The following is a 20,016-nucleotide window of genomic DNA, read 5'->3' on the forward strand; positions in this document are numbered from 1 at the left end:
TGCAACTTTCGAATGGTCAATACGGCGGTAATTTCATCATGTTAGTCAATTATTATTTGGAATAATGGTGTATTTGGTGTCATGTACATGGATATAGTGGTCTGTTTGCATCATGGAGGGAGCATGAATGAGACACGGAGGAATCACTGTGCCAAGTGGTTTGGTGCGGACTGCGTGACCTTGTCTAAAACCTCGCAATTGTTTTTTTTTTTCCACATTTTCTTTTTCTATCACTATGTGTCGCATGATCAGTACTCAGTACAAGAGGACGAGATAATTTGTTAACATGGCAAAATTCGTTAATTTAAATAAAAGTAGCATGATGAACCTAAATCAAGCCAATACAACATAAATAACTACCGATCTAACTAAATCAAGCTGAATGGCATAAAAATAATGCAGTAAGACAAGCGGCTACTTTATTGATGTAAATATGACAAACATATAGATCGGCAAAGATCATTGGCTATAAATCACTGACAAACAACCAAGATCTATAAAATATCTTGTCTTGATTATTAGGAATAATCGTAGAAGATCAGACAAAACCGAGACAGTTCAAGATCACACCTAGCAATATCAGGATAGATACTAAACAGATGATCGATATTAAGCCGATTAGCCAATGACTGGTAACTTATTAGCTGGTACTCTTATAAAACAATGAGCAAAATACGTCAACATGATAAATAGCAAAGATTAAAGCACGAGATTGAAGATGAGAAATAGCAAAGAGTAAAGTACATGGCCGGTTCTTAAACTTGTGGCGCGGTATCATTTAGGTCTATAAACTTAGAAAATGCACGTTTAGGTCTATTAACTTGTTTTATGTACCATCTAGGTTTATGATTTTAGACGTTAAAACAAGTTCATGAACCAAAACATGCATTTTCTAAATTTATGAACCTAAGTGGTACCGCGCCACAAGTTTAAAGACTGGCCATGTACTTTACTCAATAGCAAATATCAAATCAACGTAAATTACCCAAAGTGGTTGACCATACCAATCCGAGGTACATGAGTAACTTAAGCTAAAACTGATACGATAACTAGCAACCATACAAGCAAACTAGAAGATCGGACTGAATCGAGACAATTCTAATCTAGCCGATACGATCACCGGGGGCGGCGGAACGTAGGACTTACCTCTCCGCTGGAGATCGAAACGATGCAGCCCTGCGTCAGGTGCCAAGTTATGCTGCTGATGGAACCTTAATGAGGAGGGTGGCGATACGCCGAGAGTAATTGCTCTATGTATTGAGAAGTAGATGATTTACAATGATCCCGGGTATACATATTTATACCCATGGGTGGATACGAGTCTATATCGGGCACAACACACGACTCCTAATAGATAAAGACAATAACAAACTCTATGTCTAATACGACATGTTTTCTAATAGATAAAAAGAAATAACAAGTCCCGATCGGACTCTAACTCACTTAGAGATAAAGTAAAAATCATAAACTAATTCTAACTAACAGATAAAATTACACCGCCATGCCTTAGTCTTTACGATTCCTTCTTGAATTCGGACTCTTTCGGATAAGATTTTCATCTGCCGATTACACTTTTCTTTAACTGAATCCAATAAGGTAATTTTTCAAATTTTGATGTTAACCATATATGAAACTCCGCTCCGCTCCTTATTCTAATATAGTGACGATATTAAGAAAGTTGTAATAGTAATAAATGAACTTACCTCCTACGAGGTAAAAAGTAATATGGCCCATTGGATCAATCCCCGATGGATGGTTCAAAAAACAGTTTGGGTGTAACTAAGAAAAGTCCGAGACATTAACATTCTCGCTACTAGTTTGAGATAGTTATAGACTTATAGTTCCAGTTCCAAAAGCGTGCTCGGATATTCTTTTCACTTATATACAGTTTACTAATCCATTCCATAATAACATGTCCCATCATATTACAGATGCAGTAAGATAAGAAATCCAGAGGAGAAAATATACACATCCAAATAAACTACCATCCCCGTTTCATATTATAAGACTTTCTAGTCTTGACTAAATTTATTCATTAATGAATATATATAATTTATATATATCAGGATTCGTTAGCATCTATATAATGCTGAAAAGTCTTACGTTATGAAACGGAGAGAGTACCGATGAACAAAAATGCTGAATCTGATTGATGATTGCTCAGAGGATCATCCATAGCTAAGTGCCTAACTCTACCAAGTCGGTCTTGTCCTAATACTCTTTTGAGGCGAGTCAGAGACGAACAGCAGCATCTCATTTCAAGCATGTTTACAGATACTGCTGCCATATGAAGGTCGCAAAGAACTTGTTCTCCCACAGGGATCTGAAAGGCAGCTGAGAATGCCATGAGGATTCAGATTTCAGAGCGTGGTGATCTAGCAGCATGAGCAGCATTTGTGCACTGGCAGCGTCACGAGCGAAGCTACGGGGTATGACTTGGCATACCGTGCACTCAATATATGATATATAATGGTATATACATGTATTTAAAAAACTCATTTGAATATAAATACATGTTAGTGCATATATATATATATATATGCATATATCAAATCTAATATTATAATTATTATCGAACTCACGCGCAGCAGGATGGATCCGAATCATCCGATCAATCACTTGGCGCCCCGTTTAAAGCTCCAGCCCAAGATGAAGCAATGCCATGCCGTTGCGCTCGATTTCTTCCTCTCAGGTGTTGGCGCAGCAAACTGAATAGAACCATGCATCCATCTTCGATCTAACGGCTGGTATCCATCCTTAATGCACACAACACAATTGTACATCCTCTGAAAATCAAGGATGAGGATCCGTTTTCTGATTTGGCACTTCACGTACTAGCATATCGTCTCTGCGAATTATCATCGACATGTTATTAAAATAGAGTTAATAAAAATATTTTAATATATATGTCTTAGTTTTTTTTAAAAAAAGGATAAGAGAAAGTTAGTGGGAGGACAGACGACGGATTCACCGAACCACCAGATACATGCGTACCGACCCTAACAGATGCAAGTACTCTTCAGGACTCCAGAAGAGCAACAGACGGATGACGATCCAAACCACACATTCTGCAAGTTCACGAATTTTAGGAGGAATTTCCCTAGTATCTTGGGGTCACGCATACTGGCTTTGCAGTACGTTGCAGGCGATATATTTCTATCTGAAATTAATTAAAACCAAAACGATCTAACCAAAGTTACTACTACAACTGGAGTATATATAAACATCACTTACACCAAAGTAATTAGTGTGCTGTGCACGTACACGAGTGTACTACACTATATTCCCATTGATCACATGATGACGTCATCACGCATTGCCTGCGTTGCTGTTCTTGCCTTTGTCCTAACCGCGACCTCGGCGCTGTGCTACATCGTCACTGACGGCGCGGCGCGGCGGCAGAGCGCGAGCGCGAGCGCGAGCCATGGCGAGGCTCAGACCTACATCGTGCTCGTCGAGCCACCACCGGCGCACGCGCGCGGCGGCGGCGAGGACGACCAGGCTGCGCACCGCAGGTGGCACGAGTCGTTCCTGCCTGGCGCCGGCGAAGGAGGGCAGCGGCCGCGGCCGCGCATCCGCCACTCGTACACGGGCGTGCTGTCCGGATTCGCCGCCACGCTGACGGGCGGCGAACTCGACGCCGTGTCGAGGAGGCCCGGGTTCGTGCGGGCGTTCCCGGAGAGGAGATTGCCGCTCATGACGACGCGCACGCCGGGGTTCCTCGGGCTGGCGCAGGGGCGGGGCGTGTGGAAGGAGGCGCGATACGGCGAGGGCGTGGTGGTGGGGCTGCTCGACACCGGCATCGACGCGGCACACCCGTCGTTCCGCGACGACGGCATGCCGCCGCCGCCGGCCAAGTGGAAGGGCGCGTGCATGTCGCCCGCCCTGTGCAATAACAAGCTGATCGGCGCGACGTCGTTCGTCTACGACAACAACACCGTCGATGAGGTCGGCCACGGCACGCACACGGCTGGCACGGCGGCGGGACACTTCGTCGACGGGGTCTCGGCCTTCGGCCTCGCCCCGGGCACCGCCTCCGGGATGGCCCCCGGCGCTCACCTCGCCATGTACAAGGTCTGCAACGGTCAAGGGTGCTTCGAGTCCGACGTGCTCGCCGGGATGGACGCGGCGGTGAAGGACGGCGTCGACGTGCTGTCCATCTCCCTCGGCGGCCCGTCCGTGGCGTTCGACAAGGACCCGATCGCCATCGGCGCGTTCGGGGCGGTGTCCAGAGGCATCTCCGTCGTGTGCGCCGGCGGTAACAGCGGGCCGATGCCGTTCACTCTGTCCAACGAGGCGCCGTGGATGCTCACCGTGGCGGCCGGGTCGGTGGACCGGAGCTTCCGCGCCACCGTGCGCCTCGGCGACGGCGAGGCGTTCGACGGCGAGTCGCTTAGCCAGGACAAGCGCTTCAGCTCCAAGGCATATCCCCTCTACTACTCTCAGGGCACCAACTACTGCGACTTCTTCGACGCCAACATCACCGGCGCGGTTGTCGTGTGCGACACCGAGACGCCGCTGCCTCCGACGAGATCCATCGACGCGATCAGGGAGGCCGGCGGCGCCGGCGTGGTGTTCATCAACGAGGCGGATTTCGGTTACACCATCGTCCTCGAGAAGTACTACGACCTACCCATGTCGCAGGTGACGTCCGCCGACGGCGCAAAGATCATGGGCTACGCAGGGGTGGGTTCGCCGGCGGGATCCCATACCGCAACGATCGTGTTCAACAGCAGTGTGGTCGGCGTCAAGCCGGCGCCCGTCGTCGCGGCGTTCTCGTCGCGCGGGCCGAGCGCGGCGAGCCCCGGCGTGCCGAAGCCGGACGTCATGGCGCCGGGTCTGAACATCCTCGCCGGGTGGCCGTCGCAGGTCCCCGTTGGCGACGGCGCCGAGTCGTACAGCTTCAACGTCGTCTCCGGCACGTCCATGGCGACGCCGCACGTCACCGGAATCGTGGCCCTCATCAAGAAAGTGCACCCAGACTGGTCGCCGGCGATGATCAAGTCGGCGATCATGACGACGTCCAGCGCCTTGGACAACGACGGGCACGCGATCATGGACGAGGAGCACCGGAAGGCCAGGTTCTACACCGTCGGCGCCGGCCACGTGGACCCGGCGAAGGCCATCGACCCAGGCCTGGTCTACGACCTCGCCGCCCGCGACTACGCCGCCTACATCTGCGCGCTCCTCGGCGAGTCGTCCCTGAGAACCATCACCGGAGACAGCGCCGCGACGTGCGCCGAGGCGGGCTCCGTCGCGGAGGCCCAGCTGAACTACCCGGCCATACTGGTCCCGCTGCGCCCGGGCCTCGCGTTCACGGTGAACCGCACGGTGACGAACGTCGGGCCGGCGAGGTCGAGGTACACCGCGCGGGTGGACGCTCCGGGCTGTACGACGGTGAAGGTGGAGCCGGCAGAGCTGGTGTTCAAGGAAGCGATGGAGAGGAAGACGTTCGCGGTGACGGTGACGGTGAGTGGCCGCGATGGCGGGGGCGCCGGCGGCGGCAGGCGCGTCGTGGCCGAGGGGAGCCTCCGGTGGGTGTCGCGGCATCACGTCGTGCGGAGCCCGATCGTGGCGGACGGCAGCGTGGCTCCAAAGTCGGCACAGAAAGTTTAATTAGCCTATTTTATGCTCATCGACATTATATCGCGTTTACATAAGATTTGAAAAGATTAATTACTATCTCTAACTCATGTGTCATCCATGGTCCATGCGCCATATTATACATTTCAAGAGGAACGTTTTACAGCAAAATTGTATCGAAGTTTACGGTCGCCGGGCCATGCGATCAATTCCCCACTCCCGTGTGTCCTAAAATCGACATATTTTCAACAAAGAAAAAAAGAATCTTACGATTGATTTATCTCAATTCCGTATAAACAGACTATGAAAATTACCCCCTCCACTCTTTTTAAGTAACGATATTGACTTTTAAGTCCACGTTAATCATTCATTCAATTTATTCAATACTTTTTCATAATTTTACATTATTATATTTTATGATTTGATTTATTAGAAAAGATTCTTTAAGCTTGGACTTATAATTTTATATATTTACAAAAAATTAAATAAGCAATCAAATGTAGATTTAAAAATTAACAACCTCAAAGAGAAAAATTAAGAAACCACTCTATCTTATTAGATACTCTCAAGATTCCAATATAACTACATTTAGAGCAGATCTCTCATAAACCTATGAGGCTACGAGGAAATAAAATTATCTGAATACCACTGTTAAAACATAAAGCTAATGTTCTATTTACATGTTGTGTTGATGGAATGTTTTCATGGAGAAATAAATGGGAATGCGACACAATGTAGAACTAAAATTTTTTTTATTAAATAAACCTTTTTAGCAAGTAAGTTTATTACTAAATCACTTGGCAAATTTTTTCCAAAACTGAACCTTTTCGCCGTGCCAGTGTGGGTGGCGTGGCAAGACAAGCTGACATGCCGCCTGATCGGCATGGCAATGGCGTGGCAAACCGTTTTAACACGCCATGTGGCGTGGCGAAAAGGTTTATAGGGTGAAAATATTTTTCCCGGAGGTTTAATAATAAAATTAAAAAAATTTAGAAGTATTAAATATTTTTCCCGGGGGTGTTTGGTTGCACACAACTTTCTTTTTTTGTCCTTGTCACATCGAATGTTTGAACACTAATTAGAAGTATTAAATATAGAATATTAATAAAAGTCACATCACATTCGGTAATCATGGGTCAATTAGGCTCAATAGATTCATCTCGTCAAATAGTCTAGAGTATGAGGTGAGTTTTATTAATAATCTATATTTAATACTTCTAATTAGTGTCCAAACATTTGATGTGACAGAAACTAAAAAAAAGCCGGGTGGAAACAAACAGGCCCTAAGGGCCAATGTGAGGAGATTATTGTATTATTGCATTATTTTTATATCAATATTTAGATCGGTAATTATTTTGTTTTGCATCGGCTTAAAAGGATCAGATGCAAGTTGGTTTTAGCCGATTACAGCAAAATAATCATTGTTTATTTATTTATTATTCAAGTATATTTGTATCGGGTTCTCAGCTGATCCAAGCTTTCAGCAGTCGATCGATGAGCCTATTGGCTAAATACCGCTACATCAAAATTCGATCGGCTGGTTTCTCAGTTACCTATCGGCTCAATAGCCGATCGACTTGTTTTACTGTTTATCTTGTCAGTTGCAGGATCAAACTGACTGGCATGCCCACGCAATCTAAGAATTTAGGTCCTGCACTAGAGTGTTCTAAGAAGTGACTCTCAGGTATTCATGTGTGATACGTCATCGGATCACGTTTTGACGTCAACACATTTTTGGCACGCCCGGTGGGTCACATGCGAATTTTACTTACAAACGATCGTCTGGTCAGAAGATAGAAACGTCTTCCGAAGAAATAAATGCCAAGCACTCAGTTACAATGGAGGCTTTGACGGAAGAACGGAAACAACTGGTGGAGCAATCCTTGGTGGATTTTCAAAGGTGTTGGCTTCAATCTTTCGTCATGACACCAGAAGGACCAATTTAAAAGATTCAATTCCCAAAGCCAATGGTCAAGACACTACAAGATAAAGTTGATGAATCGGTTTGTCGTGTGTTGTTCAATTAATATGGAGTTTTGGTGAACACCTCACAGGATTTGATCAAGACAATGGTTGATGAACACATTGCTCAAGAAATTTAATTCGGGGGGCAGTATCGGCCAGCAGAACCTCATCAGTATTGGCACAATGGAAACAATGCGAAGGATGATGAGTGGGCCAATAGAGTTATTGAGGTCATGAGTAAACAATTTGGGATCAGGCCAAAGGAGGAGATATATATGTATCAGTGACCATATCGTGAGTGGTTTGATAGAGTTTCGTTGCCTCGTTGATAGAGGATTCCGGAATTCTCCTTGTTTTTAGGGCAGGATAATATTTCTACAATTGAACATGTCAACCGATTCCTACCACAGTGTGGAGAGGCATCGGCTCATGATACTCTGAAGATTAGGTTGTTCTCACTATCACTTTCTAGATCGGTGTTTACATGGTTTTCATCATTACCTCCAAATTCTATCAGAAGTTGGGCCGATCTAGAACAACAATTTTACAAATACTTCTTCACTGGCATAGATGAGATGAGACTTACAAATTTAATGCTGGTTAAGCGGCAGGAAGGAGAATCGGCTATGGAGTACATACAAAGCTTTCGTAATGTTCGTAGCCGATGCTATAGTTTGAGCTTAAATGATAAACAGTTAGCAGAGCTTGCATTCGAAGGACTACTAGAACCTATCAAAGACAAATTCTTTTGCCATCACTTTGCAAGTTTAGCCCATCTTATTCAAGCGGTATCGGTTCATGGAAGCCAATTGTAGGAGGATGAAGGTGAGAAATTTTGGAGTTGTCAAAGCTAGAGAAGAGAAGATAATTTTGAAGTATCAGTTCTCATACTTCAAAACAGGAGGGTATGTGTTAACACAAATTTGGTAAATTGCCTTATTAGATTCGGTTAAGAAAAGACATAATCAGCAGATGAAAATCTTATCCAGAAGACTCCAAATTCAAGAAGGAATCGTGAAAACCAAGGCTTGGCGGCGTAATTTTATCTAGTAGTTAGAGTTAGTTTAGGATTTTTCCTTTAATCTCTAAAAGAGTTAGAGTCCGATTGGGACTTGTTATTTCTTTTTATCTATTAGGAGTCGTGTGTTATGTCCGACATGGACTACTATCCACCCGAGGAAATAAATATGTATGTCCGGGGTCATTGTAAATCATCTACATCATATTATAGATCAATTATTCTCGGCGCATCGCCACCCTCTTCATCGATGTTTCAACACCGGCGGAATTTGGCATCTGACGCGGGGCTGCATCTTCTCGATCTCCGGCGGAGGGGTGAGTCCTACGTTCCGCCGGCCAAGGTAATCGTATCGGCTAGATTAGAACTATCTCGGTTCGGTCTGATCTTCTAATTTGGTTGCGTGATTGCTAGTTATCATATCAGTTTCAGCATGATTTACTTCTGTATCTTGGGTTGATCTGGTCGACCACTTTGGGCGATCCACGTTGGTTTGATATTTGCTATTTGACATATTCAATCTAATAATGTCTCGGTTTGGTTCGGTCCGAGTTAGTAGATTGTGTTTATCATATGATTTATATCAGATCAATGTATTTTTCTCATGTTTTATTGGAGTACCAGCCGATAAGTTATCAGTTATCGGCTCATCGGCTTAATAGCAATCTAGATCTGTTTAATATCTATATATTGTTATGTGTAATCTTAAATTGTCTTGGTTTGGTCCGATCTTCTATGATTATTCTTAAAAATCTGGGCTAAATATTTTATAGATCTTGGTCGTTTGTCTGTTGCTTATAGCTGATGATCTCTGCTGATCTACATGCTTATCATATTTGCATCAATAGAGTAGTCGATTGCCTTATTGCATTATTTTTATACCAATCAGCTGGATTTATTTAGATCGGTAATTATTTTGTGTTGCATCGGCTTAGGAGGATCACATGTAAGTTGGTTTTAGCCGATCGCAACAAAGTACTCATTGTTTATTTATTTATTATTCAAGTATATTTGTATCGGATTCTCAGCCGATCCAAGCTTTCAACAACCGATCGATGAGCCTATCGGCTAAATACTGCTACGTCAACATCCGATTGGCTGGTTTCTTAATTACCTATCGGCTCGATAGCCGATCGGCTTATTTAACTATTTATCTTGTCAGTTGAAGGATCAAACTGACTAGCACGCTCGCGCAATCTAAGAACTTAGGTCTTGCACTGGTGCGTTCTAAGAAGTAACACCCAAGCCTTCGTGTGTAACACGTCATCGGATCACGTTTTGACGTCAACGGAGTCTTGCACGCTTGGTTCTGTCTCGGTTTGCTCCGATCAATCTGGTTTGTTAGATTCATATTTATTGATTAGATTGAGTATTCGCATAATCTTATCGCTGGATTTCTAACCAACATTATCATAAGTAATCTATTGGTTTGTTCGCTAAGCTTATAGATTGTCATGTTTTCTGTAATTATATCGTTTTAAATTACATTCTGTCTCGGTTTGACCCGAGCTATGATAGTTTGGTCCGATTGGGTTGTAGAAATCTGTCTGACTTGCTAAGTTTTACAAACAAGTTGATCGATTATGCTAGTTTAATAGTTAATTATCATTATGTCACAGATTTATCTCGATTTCGTGTTAGATCATGTTTAAATCTGAATTGGTTGATTTAGTCCGATCTTCTAGGTTTATGAACATGCATATGGTTATTTAATATTGTTATATGCTGATAATTAGTCTAGTAATCCATTTTTGTCATGTTTAAGTTACACCGAACCCTATCGGCTGTTGATTGTCTGTGTGATAATTGCTAAATCAATCCAATCGACTGGTTAACCTTGAAACTGTCTCAGTTAAGTCCGATCTTTCGACAAGGATTAGTTGGATAAACTATTTAGTTGTTATCATACTCATAATTTTGCCGACAATGTATTATTATATTCTATATCACAAAATTACTGCAAAGCCAATTGTTTAGTCCATCGGCTAGGGTCCTGAAGTGATATCGGCTATCTGGCCGATAGGTCCTTTGGGTTTAACAGTTTATTTGTATTTTTCATATCAGTTAGAAGATCAAACTAACTAACATGTTTAGTTTTACTAAGAATTTAGGTCCTGCACGGAAGCGGTGTAAGAAAGTCCTCCAAGATTTGGTGTATGACATGTCATCAATCCAATTTTAACGTCAACAAAGCTATCAATTTGATCATTCGCCTCTTCCCACCCTCCCACGCTGGACGATCCATTCACTTGCAGCACATAACTCTACTTCTCCTAGCGTGACGAATGACTCCCTCTACTCCGACACAAATCGGATGCAAGGATGCTTGAGTTGTGGAGAGCGATAATTCCAGGCTGAGGACTCCAATTTTTGGACACCTTTATTGGATCCTATTTTTCATTAAAAAAAACCAGACTTGTGAGATTGGGTTTCATTTCAGTGGGGCTTACGTGGTGGCCAAACTCATCCAAGAAAAAAAAAGTGGTAAGCCAATTTGTCATCTATTTGGTTTATAGCAAAAAAAAAAAAAGGAATGGGCTACCAGGAGGGACCACTAATGGCATTTTGAGCTGGCATTGGTGACCTTGTACTCCCAAGAGAACCTGTTGCTCCTGACAAGAGGGAGGGGGGAAACCAACCAATGTCATGCATTAATAAATACCGCCTCCGTCACAAAATAAGATCATTTTTCTGTTTTTTGATACAATATATTGATTCTTCGTCTTATTTGAAATTTTTTACAATTAATATTTTTATTCTTGCTAGATGATAAGGACGGAGATAATATCCAACTCTTTATTAGAGTCACTTCACTTCTAGTCATAATTATGGTAGAAGGCAATATCCAATAGCGAATTAATACGCCACATCTCAACAGTAGGGTGATTTGAGAAATGCATTTTGAACTGAAAAGTACTTACCTAAATTAAAAGATGAAATAATGACATAAACAAGGGGAAAAAATTCCATATCGAGAAAACAGAAACAAAGAAATAAAGTAGAGAATCATCAGTCATATGTCACTACAATTTGAAACTGATTTTGGGACTCAAGGCGGCGCCTCGCATTCTCAGCTTTGAGCTGCTCTAATGCCTGACCAAGTCTAGGGTTGTTCTTTTGACCACAAAGGTGTACCTCTTTGAGGCTGATCAGGTGTTCAAAACCTTCAATTTTCCTGTCCCTGTTACTGAAGTTAAATAAAAGTGTCTCCAGCATTGGCATGGATCCTTTCTCAAACCTCATAGTATTGAAAGTTTCAAAGCTGCAGGCCACTCTCAAGTTGGTGAGCTCTGAAAACCTATGCTCACTGTGTGCAACCAGCTCACTGTCGGTGTAGCACATATTCTGAATGCCAATTGTCTTAAGGCTGGGCAACTCATACAGGACACCAAATAGCTGGTCGCGCACAAGGTATGCCCACGACATGTTGAAATGAACAAGATATGTCAGTGATCCGACCCAGGTAGGCAACCCTTTGTCGATCATGCCACCGGCGATCATAAGGTAGCGGAGGAGTCGTGGTGGCGTAGGAAGTTGATGGAGAAAGTTGAGGGCTTCCTTGTCCATATCGATGGCTCCTATGATGAGGCGCCGGAGGGAGTATAACTTACCCAACGACTTAGCAAACTCTTTGACGACATTATCGCTGCCAGCATATTCAGTTTCGACATAAACACTTAACTCTTGAATTTGCTCTAGTTGGGTGACCTCTTGGGCAACCTGAACATCGTTTCCAAGGACTGCGAAGCCCACCTCACGCAGTGCCTTCATCTTCTTGAGGCCTCGAGGCAACCTCCACATAAACTCTGCTTTCCAGGTTTGGGTGGTTTGTATGCGCTCAAGTTTATACAATCTCTTCACAGCTTCCGATAGCCCTGTAACCTTTGTGTCACGTAGATCAATGGTCTGAAGATGTTCTAGCTTCTCGATTTGAGGTGAAATCTTGCTGATATTTGTACCTTTCAAGCTTAAGAACCTGAGTAGGTACAACCTGCAAACATATCTCATATGATCGTTTGTTAGGTCCTCACAGCCTTCCAGGTCAAGTACCCTCAACAGGGTGAACTTGTGTAGGTGATCGAGTAACTTCTGCCCTCCATGTTGGAACATGCTCAACGATCGAACATGCTCCACGTCCATCCCCTCGATGCCTTTTTTTTCCTTGTGCTGCTCTAAGCTTTGGGGCCTCCTGTTGTCGTCCCCTTGGAGGGAGAGGCGACGAATCCTGTCGTATGACATAGACGCATATTGCCCTCCTAGTAGGCTGACAAAGTTACACTCCAGGGACTTGGACACCATGACCTCAAGCAACATGTCATGCACTTGACACGACTCCACCTGCCAGTAGTAGCCGAAGCCAGTACGTAATTCAATCATGTTCCTGCTCACCAGCTCATCGAAATAGGATTCTGCGATCTCCATCAGGGTCAACCCTCTCTTCTCCACAACCAATCCTTCAGCAATCCATCTACACAAGAGTCGATACTTGTCGATCACATAATCCTCAGGGAAGATGCTAAGGTACATCAGGCAACTCTTGAGCTCATGAGGGAGGTGGTTGTAGCTGAGTGTGAGTATTTGCCTCATCCCCTCAAGAGTAGGGTTGCTCTCCATCTGATAACCTATTGATTTGCATATTGTTTCCCACTTGTCTTTGCATCCTGATGACCTATACCCTGCCAAGACACTTGCAATGCTAACAATGGCCAATGGCAGCCCACCACATTTCTTTACGATCATGTCCATTACATCTTTGAGCTCAGCAGGGTAAGATGCATCACTGGATCCAAATGCCCTGCTCAGAAATAACTTCCTGGAATCCTCGATTTTGAGTGGGTTCATATGATGGATGTAATGCCCCCTAACACTAGAAGAGCTACATGCTTTGGCCACACTCTCAATACGAGTGGTAACAATGACTCTGCTGCCGCAGTTGTTCTCTGGCATCTTGGATTGTATTGCCTCCCAAGCTCGGATGGTCCAAACATCATCAATCACGATCAGGTACCTAGTTGCAATGTATGCATGGTAGAGTTAGCTATTGGCAAAAGGGAATTTGCTTGTGCATGCTAAATCCACATGAATATTTATTCACACTTTCTTATACCAAAATTATCACTAGCAACTAGCAAGTAAATGATTGGTTCGATATGTAATATGAAAATAGTAACATCAGAATTTCAATAGGAAGTAATAAGAAAAGTTCTATATTTTGCACAAAACATTATCATTGCATAGATACGTAAGGTGAACACATACAGTACCGTCAGAATTGTCGTGAGAAGTAATCTTTTTTAAAAAAAAATGTAGTGTTTTCTTATAACTACAACTTTATTATGAAATTTTTGTGGTGGACAAAATCAGTGGGAACCTAAAGACAGAAAAAGAGCAAGTTTGTCATAGTGTATGCTATGAAAGAAAATATCCTTCTGTCACATATCCCTACGCTTTATTATATTTAAAATTAAACCAATAATTCAAGATCCATTGTACCCATGTTTTTCTATGTAAGAAAAATGTCTTTTTGTCACATATCCCTAACCTTTGTATTGTATCTGAATAACTATGATAAACTGTGGATAAATTAATAGCAAATATGGCATCATCATACACCATTCCACAAGCATGCATGCATAGCTAAATTTGATCTACACTATCTAATAATAATAATAACTTCAATTGTCAATGGTATAACCATGCAAAAATATTTTGTCTAGGAATTACACTCCAAACATTTCCATGTCATGCACTTATGATGAAAAATATGAAATAATGAACATAGTTTGTGTATTGCATATACATGTACAATGCACAAAGCATGTGAGCTCCATCAATGGAGGTAGTGTGAGATGAGCTTCGCACTTATTCCTACATGTGAGCTTGAGTGTGGTGTCTGCAAGTTAGCAGCAGTGATGGTCAAGGATGTGTTCCCGAACGTAGATATAGACAACCTCAAGGGTGGTGCCAACAAAAAAGGGTGGGATCTAAAAGTGCATGTAGACCCCTAGTGGGTTTTAGATGATTGATGGCAAACAGATTGAGGGACTAACTAATGATATTTGATAGGATAAGTACATATTTAGTCCCTAAGATGAATTATGATATGCATGATAAGATAAGTACATATTTAGTCCCTAAAATGAATTGTCAACTGATTCATCAAACCTAATAGATCAACAGTACTTCTATAACCAGATCAGGCCGGATTAACATGGATCGGACTAAACTAATGCAATCTAAACATATATAACTATAGATAAGATTTCGATCTGTAGACTTTGACAAATTAGTCAATGAAACACACTATGATAATACTGGCTAAAACTCCAGCAGAAGAACAAGTATTCAATTTAATCTATAAAGATGAATTTAGAAAACATAATTGATCGGACTAAACCGAGACATAATCGCATTTATTCAATGCATATTGACAAATCTGATCAACTCAAGCATAAACCTTGATCGAGGATAAACTATTACTCCAAGGTAGAACATAGACCAAAATAAGGATAAAACCTTAGATAAACCGTCGAATAAATTAGATAGAATATCGAACCAAACCAGAAAAGTCCTATCTAATTGATCCGACAGGTTGACAAACATGAACTTGCATTGTAAAGTCGATTAAACTTGTGCCGAGGGCTCACTCTGTCGAAGTAGGTGGCGATGCGCCGAAACAATTATATTGATCTACGATTGATGCCTATTACAAACTACGGGTTCGGTATTTATACCCTTAAAACCGACTCAAAATAGATACATACTCATATCTCTTAACTAACCTAACACAACCAGATTCTATCTTTGCTAATAAGATAAATACCAAAAATAAAAACTACTATTTACATGTATTCATTACCATGTGGACTCAATCTCTTTCCCGAATCGTTTTCATCTGATTTGTATTTCAATCTAGTCTGATTCGCACGTTACTCGGACTCGGTTTCGAGTCTGATTCGCCTCTGAATCGATAATTTGATCGCCTTGCTTTGTCCGATTTGGTTTTTCCTTCACGATTTTATCTCTAACGGCTAAAATCCAAATTTTATCGTTAACAGTACGTTTAGTTCTAATGGGTGTGAGTACAGGGACAAAGAACCTGACGGGTACATACTCATTGCCAACTCTACTCGCCACTAAGCACATGCACAACATCATTAGCAGGCCAGAGCGGACGATCGTCTCTACTATGGCCAGGAGATGGAAAATACTAATGGCTATTAGAGATTTGGAGGCTAGCTGCTTCCGTATATCATCCAGATCAGGAACAAGGAGTATGAGAGGGGGAAAAACTAAAAGGGTTTTATGAGTGAAAGTGTTTTTCAAGAGATCAGGAAGAAAAAGAGTAAAAGGGTATGTATCTTAGTGGTTAGTGGATACAGTGATCTGAGTAACATCCAAAAGTTATAAGCTTAACACTCTTATGGTGAATTTTTTTTATAAATATATCAAAAGGGAAAGTAGTGATATTTCTAAAATACATATGAAATTATAATGAAACGATTTAAATATTGCAAATTGTAATGATATATTTTAAAATTAGAGAAATTATAATGACATGAATCCGATTAACCTTTCTAAAATTGGAATCTGCAATACATGTACTTGCATACATACATACCTCTTGTCCATGAGAAGGTGCTCGAGTTTTTGGGCCAGCTTATTGTCATCCAAGCTGTCGATCTCACCCAAGGCCCCCTCTTCCTTGATGTTTTCCTCGTTAACGATTCTGGACTTGACGACTTGCTCAACTACGCGCTTGAGCAGCAGCTTGAGATCCCTGCTGGGCTCGAACGCCTGAGACACTGACACCATCGCCTGCCGCTGGAAATCGGCCTCCAGCTTCCGGCACACCTCCACGGCCAGCGTGGTCTTGCCGACGCCGCCGAACCCTACGATGGACAGCACCTTGACCTTGCTCTCCGTGCCAACCAGCCGCTCGACCAGGTCGTCGACCTGGTCCCCGATGCCGACGACCTGCTGCTGGTGCTCTGCTGCGCCGTTGCCATGGCGGAGCAACTGCGAAGACGACGACCACGCGGGCGCCGCCTCCAGCACCGCGGGGGAGGCGGAGCGGCGCAGTGCGTCGCGGCTGACGCCGTACCGCGCGTGGCGCTCGCTGATGGCGACGGCGCGGGCGCGGAGGGCGCCGATGTCACCGGCGAGGCGGCGGCGCGGGAACAGCGTGGCGAGCTGGTGCCTCAGCCTGGCGCGCACGCCGTCGCCCAGGCGGCACCTGATCCGGAGGAGGTAGAGGTCGATGCAGTCCTCCGAGTCGTAGGCGAGCTCGCGCAGCTGCTTCATCCACTCCCGCACGAAGTGGTCCACCGCGCCGTCGTCGGCCTCGGACTGCATGCGGAGGAGGGCGTTCATGGTAGCCAGATCGTCGCGCAGCTCGGCGACCTCGCTGCCGACGCCGCGGAGCTGCCGGTATTCCTCAGTCAGCAGCTGCCCAACGTTGCTTACCAGTGTCTGCGCCGCGCTCTCCATGCTCTCTCTCTCTCGGTTGGTCGTCCAAATGATTCGCACAGCGTAAATATAACAACAATCATGAGGTACTATTTTTTTTAATATAAAATATTAACAGATACTTCAAAAGATATCAATTTTACATAAAAAATTAATATCTTTCAGAGAATTTCTTACGCATACAATAAAATTTCTTATAAAGGAGATGCTTGGCCGGCTCCACACCAAAGAGGTTCGGCTCCTAAGTCCTAAGTTGATGAAGACTGTGTCAATAGTCTATCCACTTTCGAACCGAGGAGGTGATTGTTTGTTTTTTAAAGGAAAAAAATTTAATGATATATTTATGAATGAAGGATAATTTACGAAAAATTTTTATATACGTGTTCTTAGCAATCTAAAAGTTAAAAATAAACTGCAAAAAAAATCCTTAAAATCAACACTAAATTTAAAGTTAAGAAATAAATTTTGATCTATAAACATAAGTAAAAGCAAAAGGATAAGACTGCAAATAACAACTGAAATCATTGTACTAGTTTAAATTACTGACACAAAGATGCATGGTTGTAGATCTAGAAGAAAATATTGAATGGCAAGTTGAGCGCTATTCTGTGCTCAAAGTCCGCAGCAAGTACGATGCTCTAGACCTGATAAATTTACTATTTAATATATAATATAGTGCAATAAATAATCGATGGCACTTATCTTGAGGCCAGTCTTAATACATACTTTATAGTGTGTCATGCACATTAACTAGGTGTTATAGGGTCATTAAATGAGAGAGTTTTATCTTCATAAAACTCATCCGGCTCCATTACCTAGTTTACAGTCTTGATAACTATGTCATAAAACTATGCATTGAGACTGGCCTAAATAAGTATTCCGCCAAGATACATTTGAAGTCTTCACGGAAATTTAGAAGAGCCGTCAAATTAAACCAATTACAATTTTGATAGGTTGAGATAAACAATTATGTCGAGGAGCAGACATATTTTTTTAAAAATAATGATAGGTGTAACTTTATTTTAAATTTGGATTAATATTTATAATAGGGACTATGCTGTAAATTTGGATTAATATTTATAAGGACAATGCTATAACTAACCGGTCCTCCATTGGCCGCATTGTCGCGTTTCTCATTCGTTTGTCTCTTTTATTCCTTTTTCCCCTGATTTGCAGAGAAGATTTATCTTGGAGATCGGCAAAACACCACTATCAAAGTGCACACAGGCGGTTTGATCCAATTGCATTCAACAACAGTGAGTACTAGCTCTGATTAAATGCCCTGATTCGTGGTGTTTGCATTGCATAATTGCAGACTGGGACAGAGGAAGTCAAAAGAACGATAGCTCCAACCGTTAGCTTCGACGTATAATAAAATATGATGTATCAAGTGATTAAATGAAAAAAAATCATATTTATAAAATATGGTTTCTACACCATACACAAGATGCGATGAAAAATGAGTAATATTAAATTTATATGTAAAATAACAGTGTTTGCATTGTAAGAGCAAGATCAATACAAGAGCCAACTACTAACTCTAAAATCTGTAAACATCATTAAGAGTTAGTATAGGACAAATTTATACAATAGTTGTATATAAATATATACTCTATCATCAATATATGGTCTATCTTTTATACAAACTCAATATCTCTCCTTTACATAAACATAAATATGACATGATAATTTTTAGAGCTTACTTACATCACTTATTTTACACGTTCTAAGGACACTCACAATACTAGAAACTATTTTGGTTTTATAATCTAGGATATCCTGTCAAGAAATTATCTTTCACAATGTAACTTTTTCTATCTTGTTATCACATGGCGCATTTATCTCTCTCACGTGTATTCTTATTTTACATGAAGACACTATGTCATAATCTAGAACCAGTTTTAACATTTTTATGTCTCTCACTTCAATAAATGATCTACCATATCTAAATAGAGATAGAAACTATCTTTCATATTGCATTGGGAGTGCGTAAGGATGGTATGTAGGACTATTTTCTTTATAACACGGAGAGTAAAAAAATTCAATGACAATTGACTTGCACGGTCCTCAAGGTGCATTTTAAAGTCTGCAACGAACTAGCAGCATGCCCAACAACCTTGGTAAATGAATCCAATCCTAAAATTAGATGATTTTTTTATGAAAAAAGAACCCAACAGCCAGGTAAAAATACCCTACTCAAATCAAAATAAAAATGAAAAATGAAAAAGAAAACAAAACAACTCCACCAGTCTTCCTATTCTCAGACCCTCTGAAATCATGCTTTTTAGGTCACCACTTGTAGCGGTCTACGGAGCATATTCTTCCACTCCCTTACTCCAAATTTTTTTGTCTCTGTCACATCGAATGTTTGGACACTAATTAGAAGTATTAAATATTGACTATTAATAAAACTCACCCATACCCTTAGACTATTTTGCGAGACAAATCTACCGAGCCTACTTATTCCATGATTAGCGAATGTGATGCTATAGTAAACATTTGCTAATCATGAATTAATTAGGCTTAAAAATTTTGTCTAATGGAATAGTCTTTATTTATGTAATTAGTTTTGTTATCAGTTTATATTTAATATTCCTAATTAACGTCCAAACATCCGATGTGACAAAAAAACTTTAAAAAAATCGGATACCACTAAAATCTCGCGCGCACACGACAGAATGTTCCTGCCACCTAGCTCGATCCTCCTCACGCCCTTATCCACCGCCGCGTCGAGGTGTTCTACAGCCAGCTTCATCTTCCTCTGGGGCACCTGGAGTGCTGGCGTAAAAGCCCCAATTTTGTCTGGCACCTTCTTTCCTCGATGGGCTGCGTGAGAATAGAGGTTTGCATATTGTTTTACCTAATCCCGGGGGCAACGATGTTCTGGCCGTGGCAAGAGGTCCGGCTAACGAAGACCGGGAGAAAATCAGGAAGCGACGGCGGTGTTGGAAAGAACGTCGCGGGGGCTGAGCAGCCGAGCT

The 20,016-nt window shown here is 42.4% G+C and overlaps 2 protein-coding genes across 2 annotated transcripts; one reads left to right on the forward strand and one right to left on the reverse strand.

The window, feature by feature from the left end:
• The first annotated feature begins 3,006 nt into the window (after nucleotides 1–3,006).
• LOC102715666 (subtilisin-like protease) lies at nucleotides 3,007–5,861 on the forward strand. The gene is made up of 2 exons (XM_040523963.1): nucleotides 3,007–3,134; nucleotides 3,249–5,861. The coding sequence occupies exons 1-2, from the start codon at nucleotides 3,007–3,009 to the stop codon at nucleotides 5,614–5,616; spliced, it is 2,496 nt and encodes an 831-aa protein (XP_040379897.1). The 3' UTR covers nucleotides 5,617–5,861.
• Nucleotides 5,862–11,478: 5,617 nt separating this feature from the next.
• On the reverse strand, nucleotides 11,479–19,790 carry LOC102715943 (disease resistance protein Pik-2-like). The gene is made up of 3 exons (XM_006655184.3): nucleotides 19,706–19,790; nucleotides 16,188–17,124; nucleotides 11,479–13,574 (listed from the first exon to the last, which is right to left on the reverse strand). The coding sequence occupies exons 1-3, from the start codon at nucleotides 19,788–19,790 to the stop codon at nucleotides 11,576–11,578; spliced, it is 3,021 nt and encodes a 1,006-aa protein (XP_006655247.3). The 3' UTR covers nucleotides 11,479–11,575.
• Between the last annotated feature and the right edge of the window lie 226 nt (nucleotides 19,791–20,016).

The sequence above is a fragment of the Oryza brachyantha genome, chromosome 5 (genome assembly GCF_000231095.2).
Source record: "Oryza brachyantha chromosome 5, ObraRS2, whole genome shotgun sequence".
Taxonomy (NCBI): Eukaryota; Viridiplantae; Streptophyta; class Magnoliopsida; order Poales; family Poaceae; genus Oryza; species Oryza brachyantha.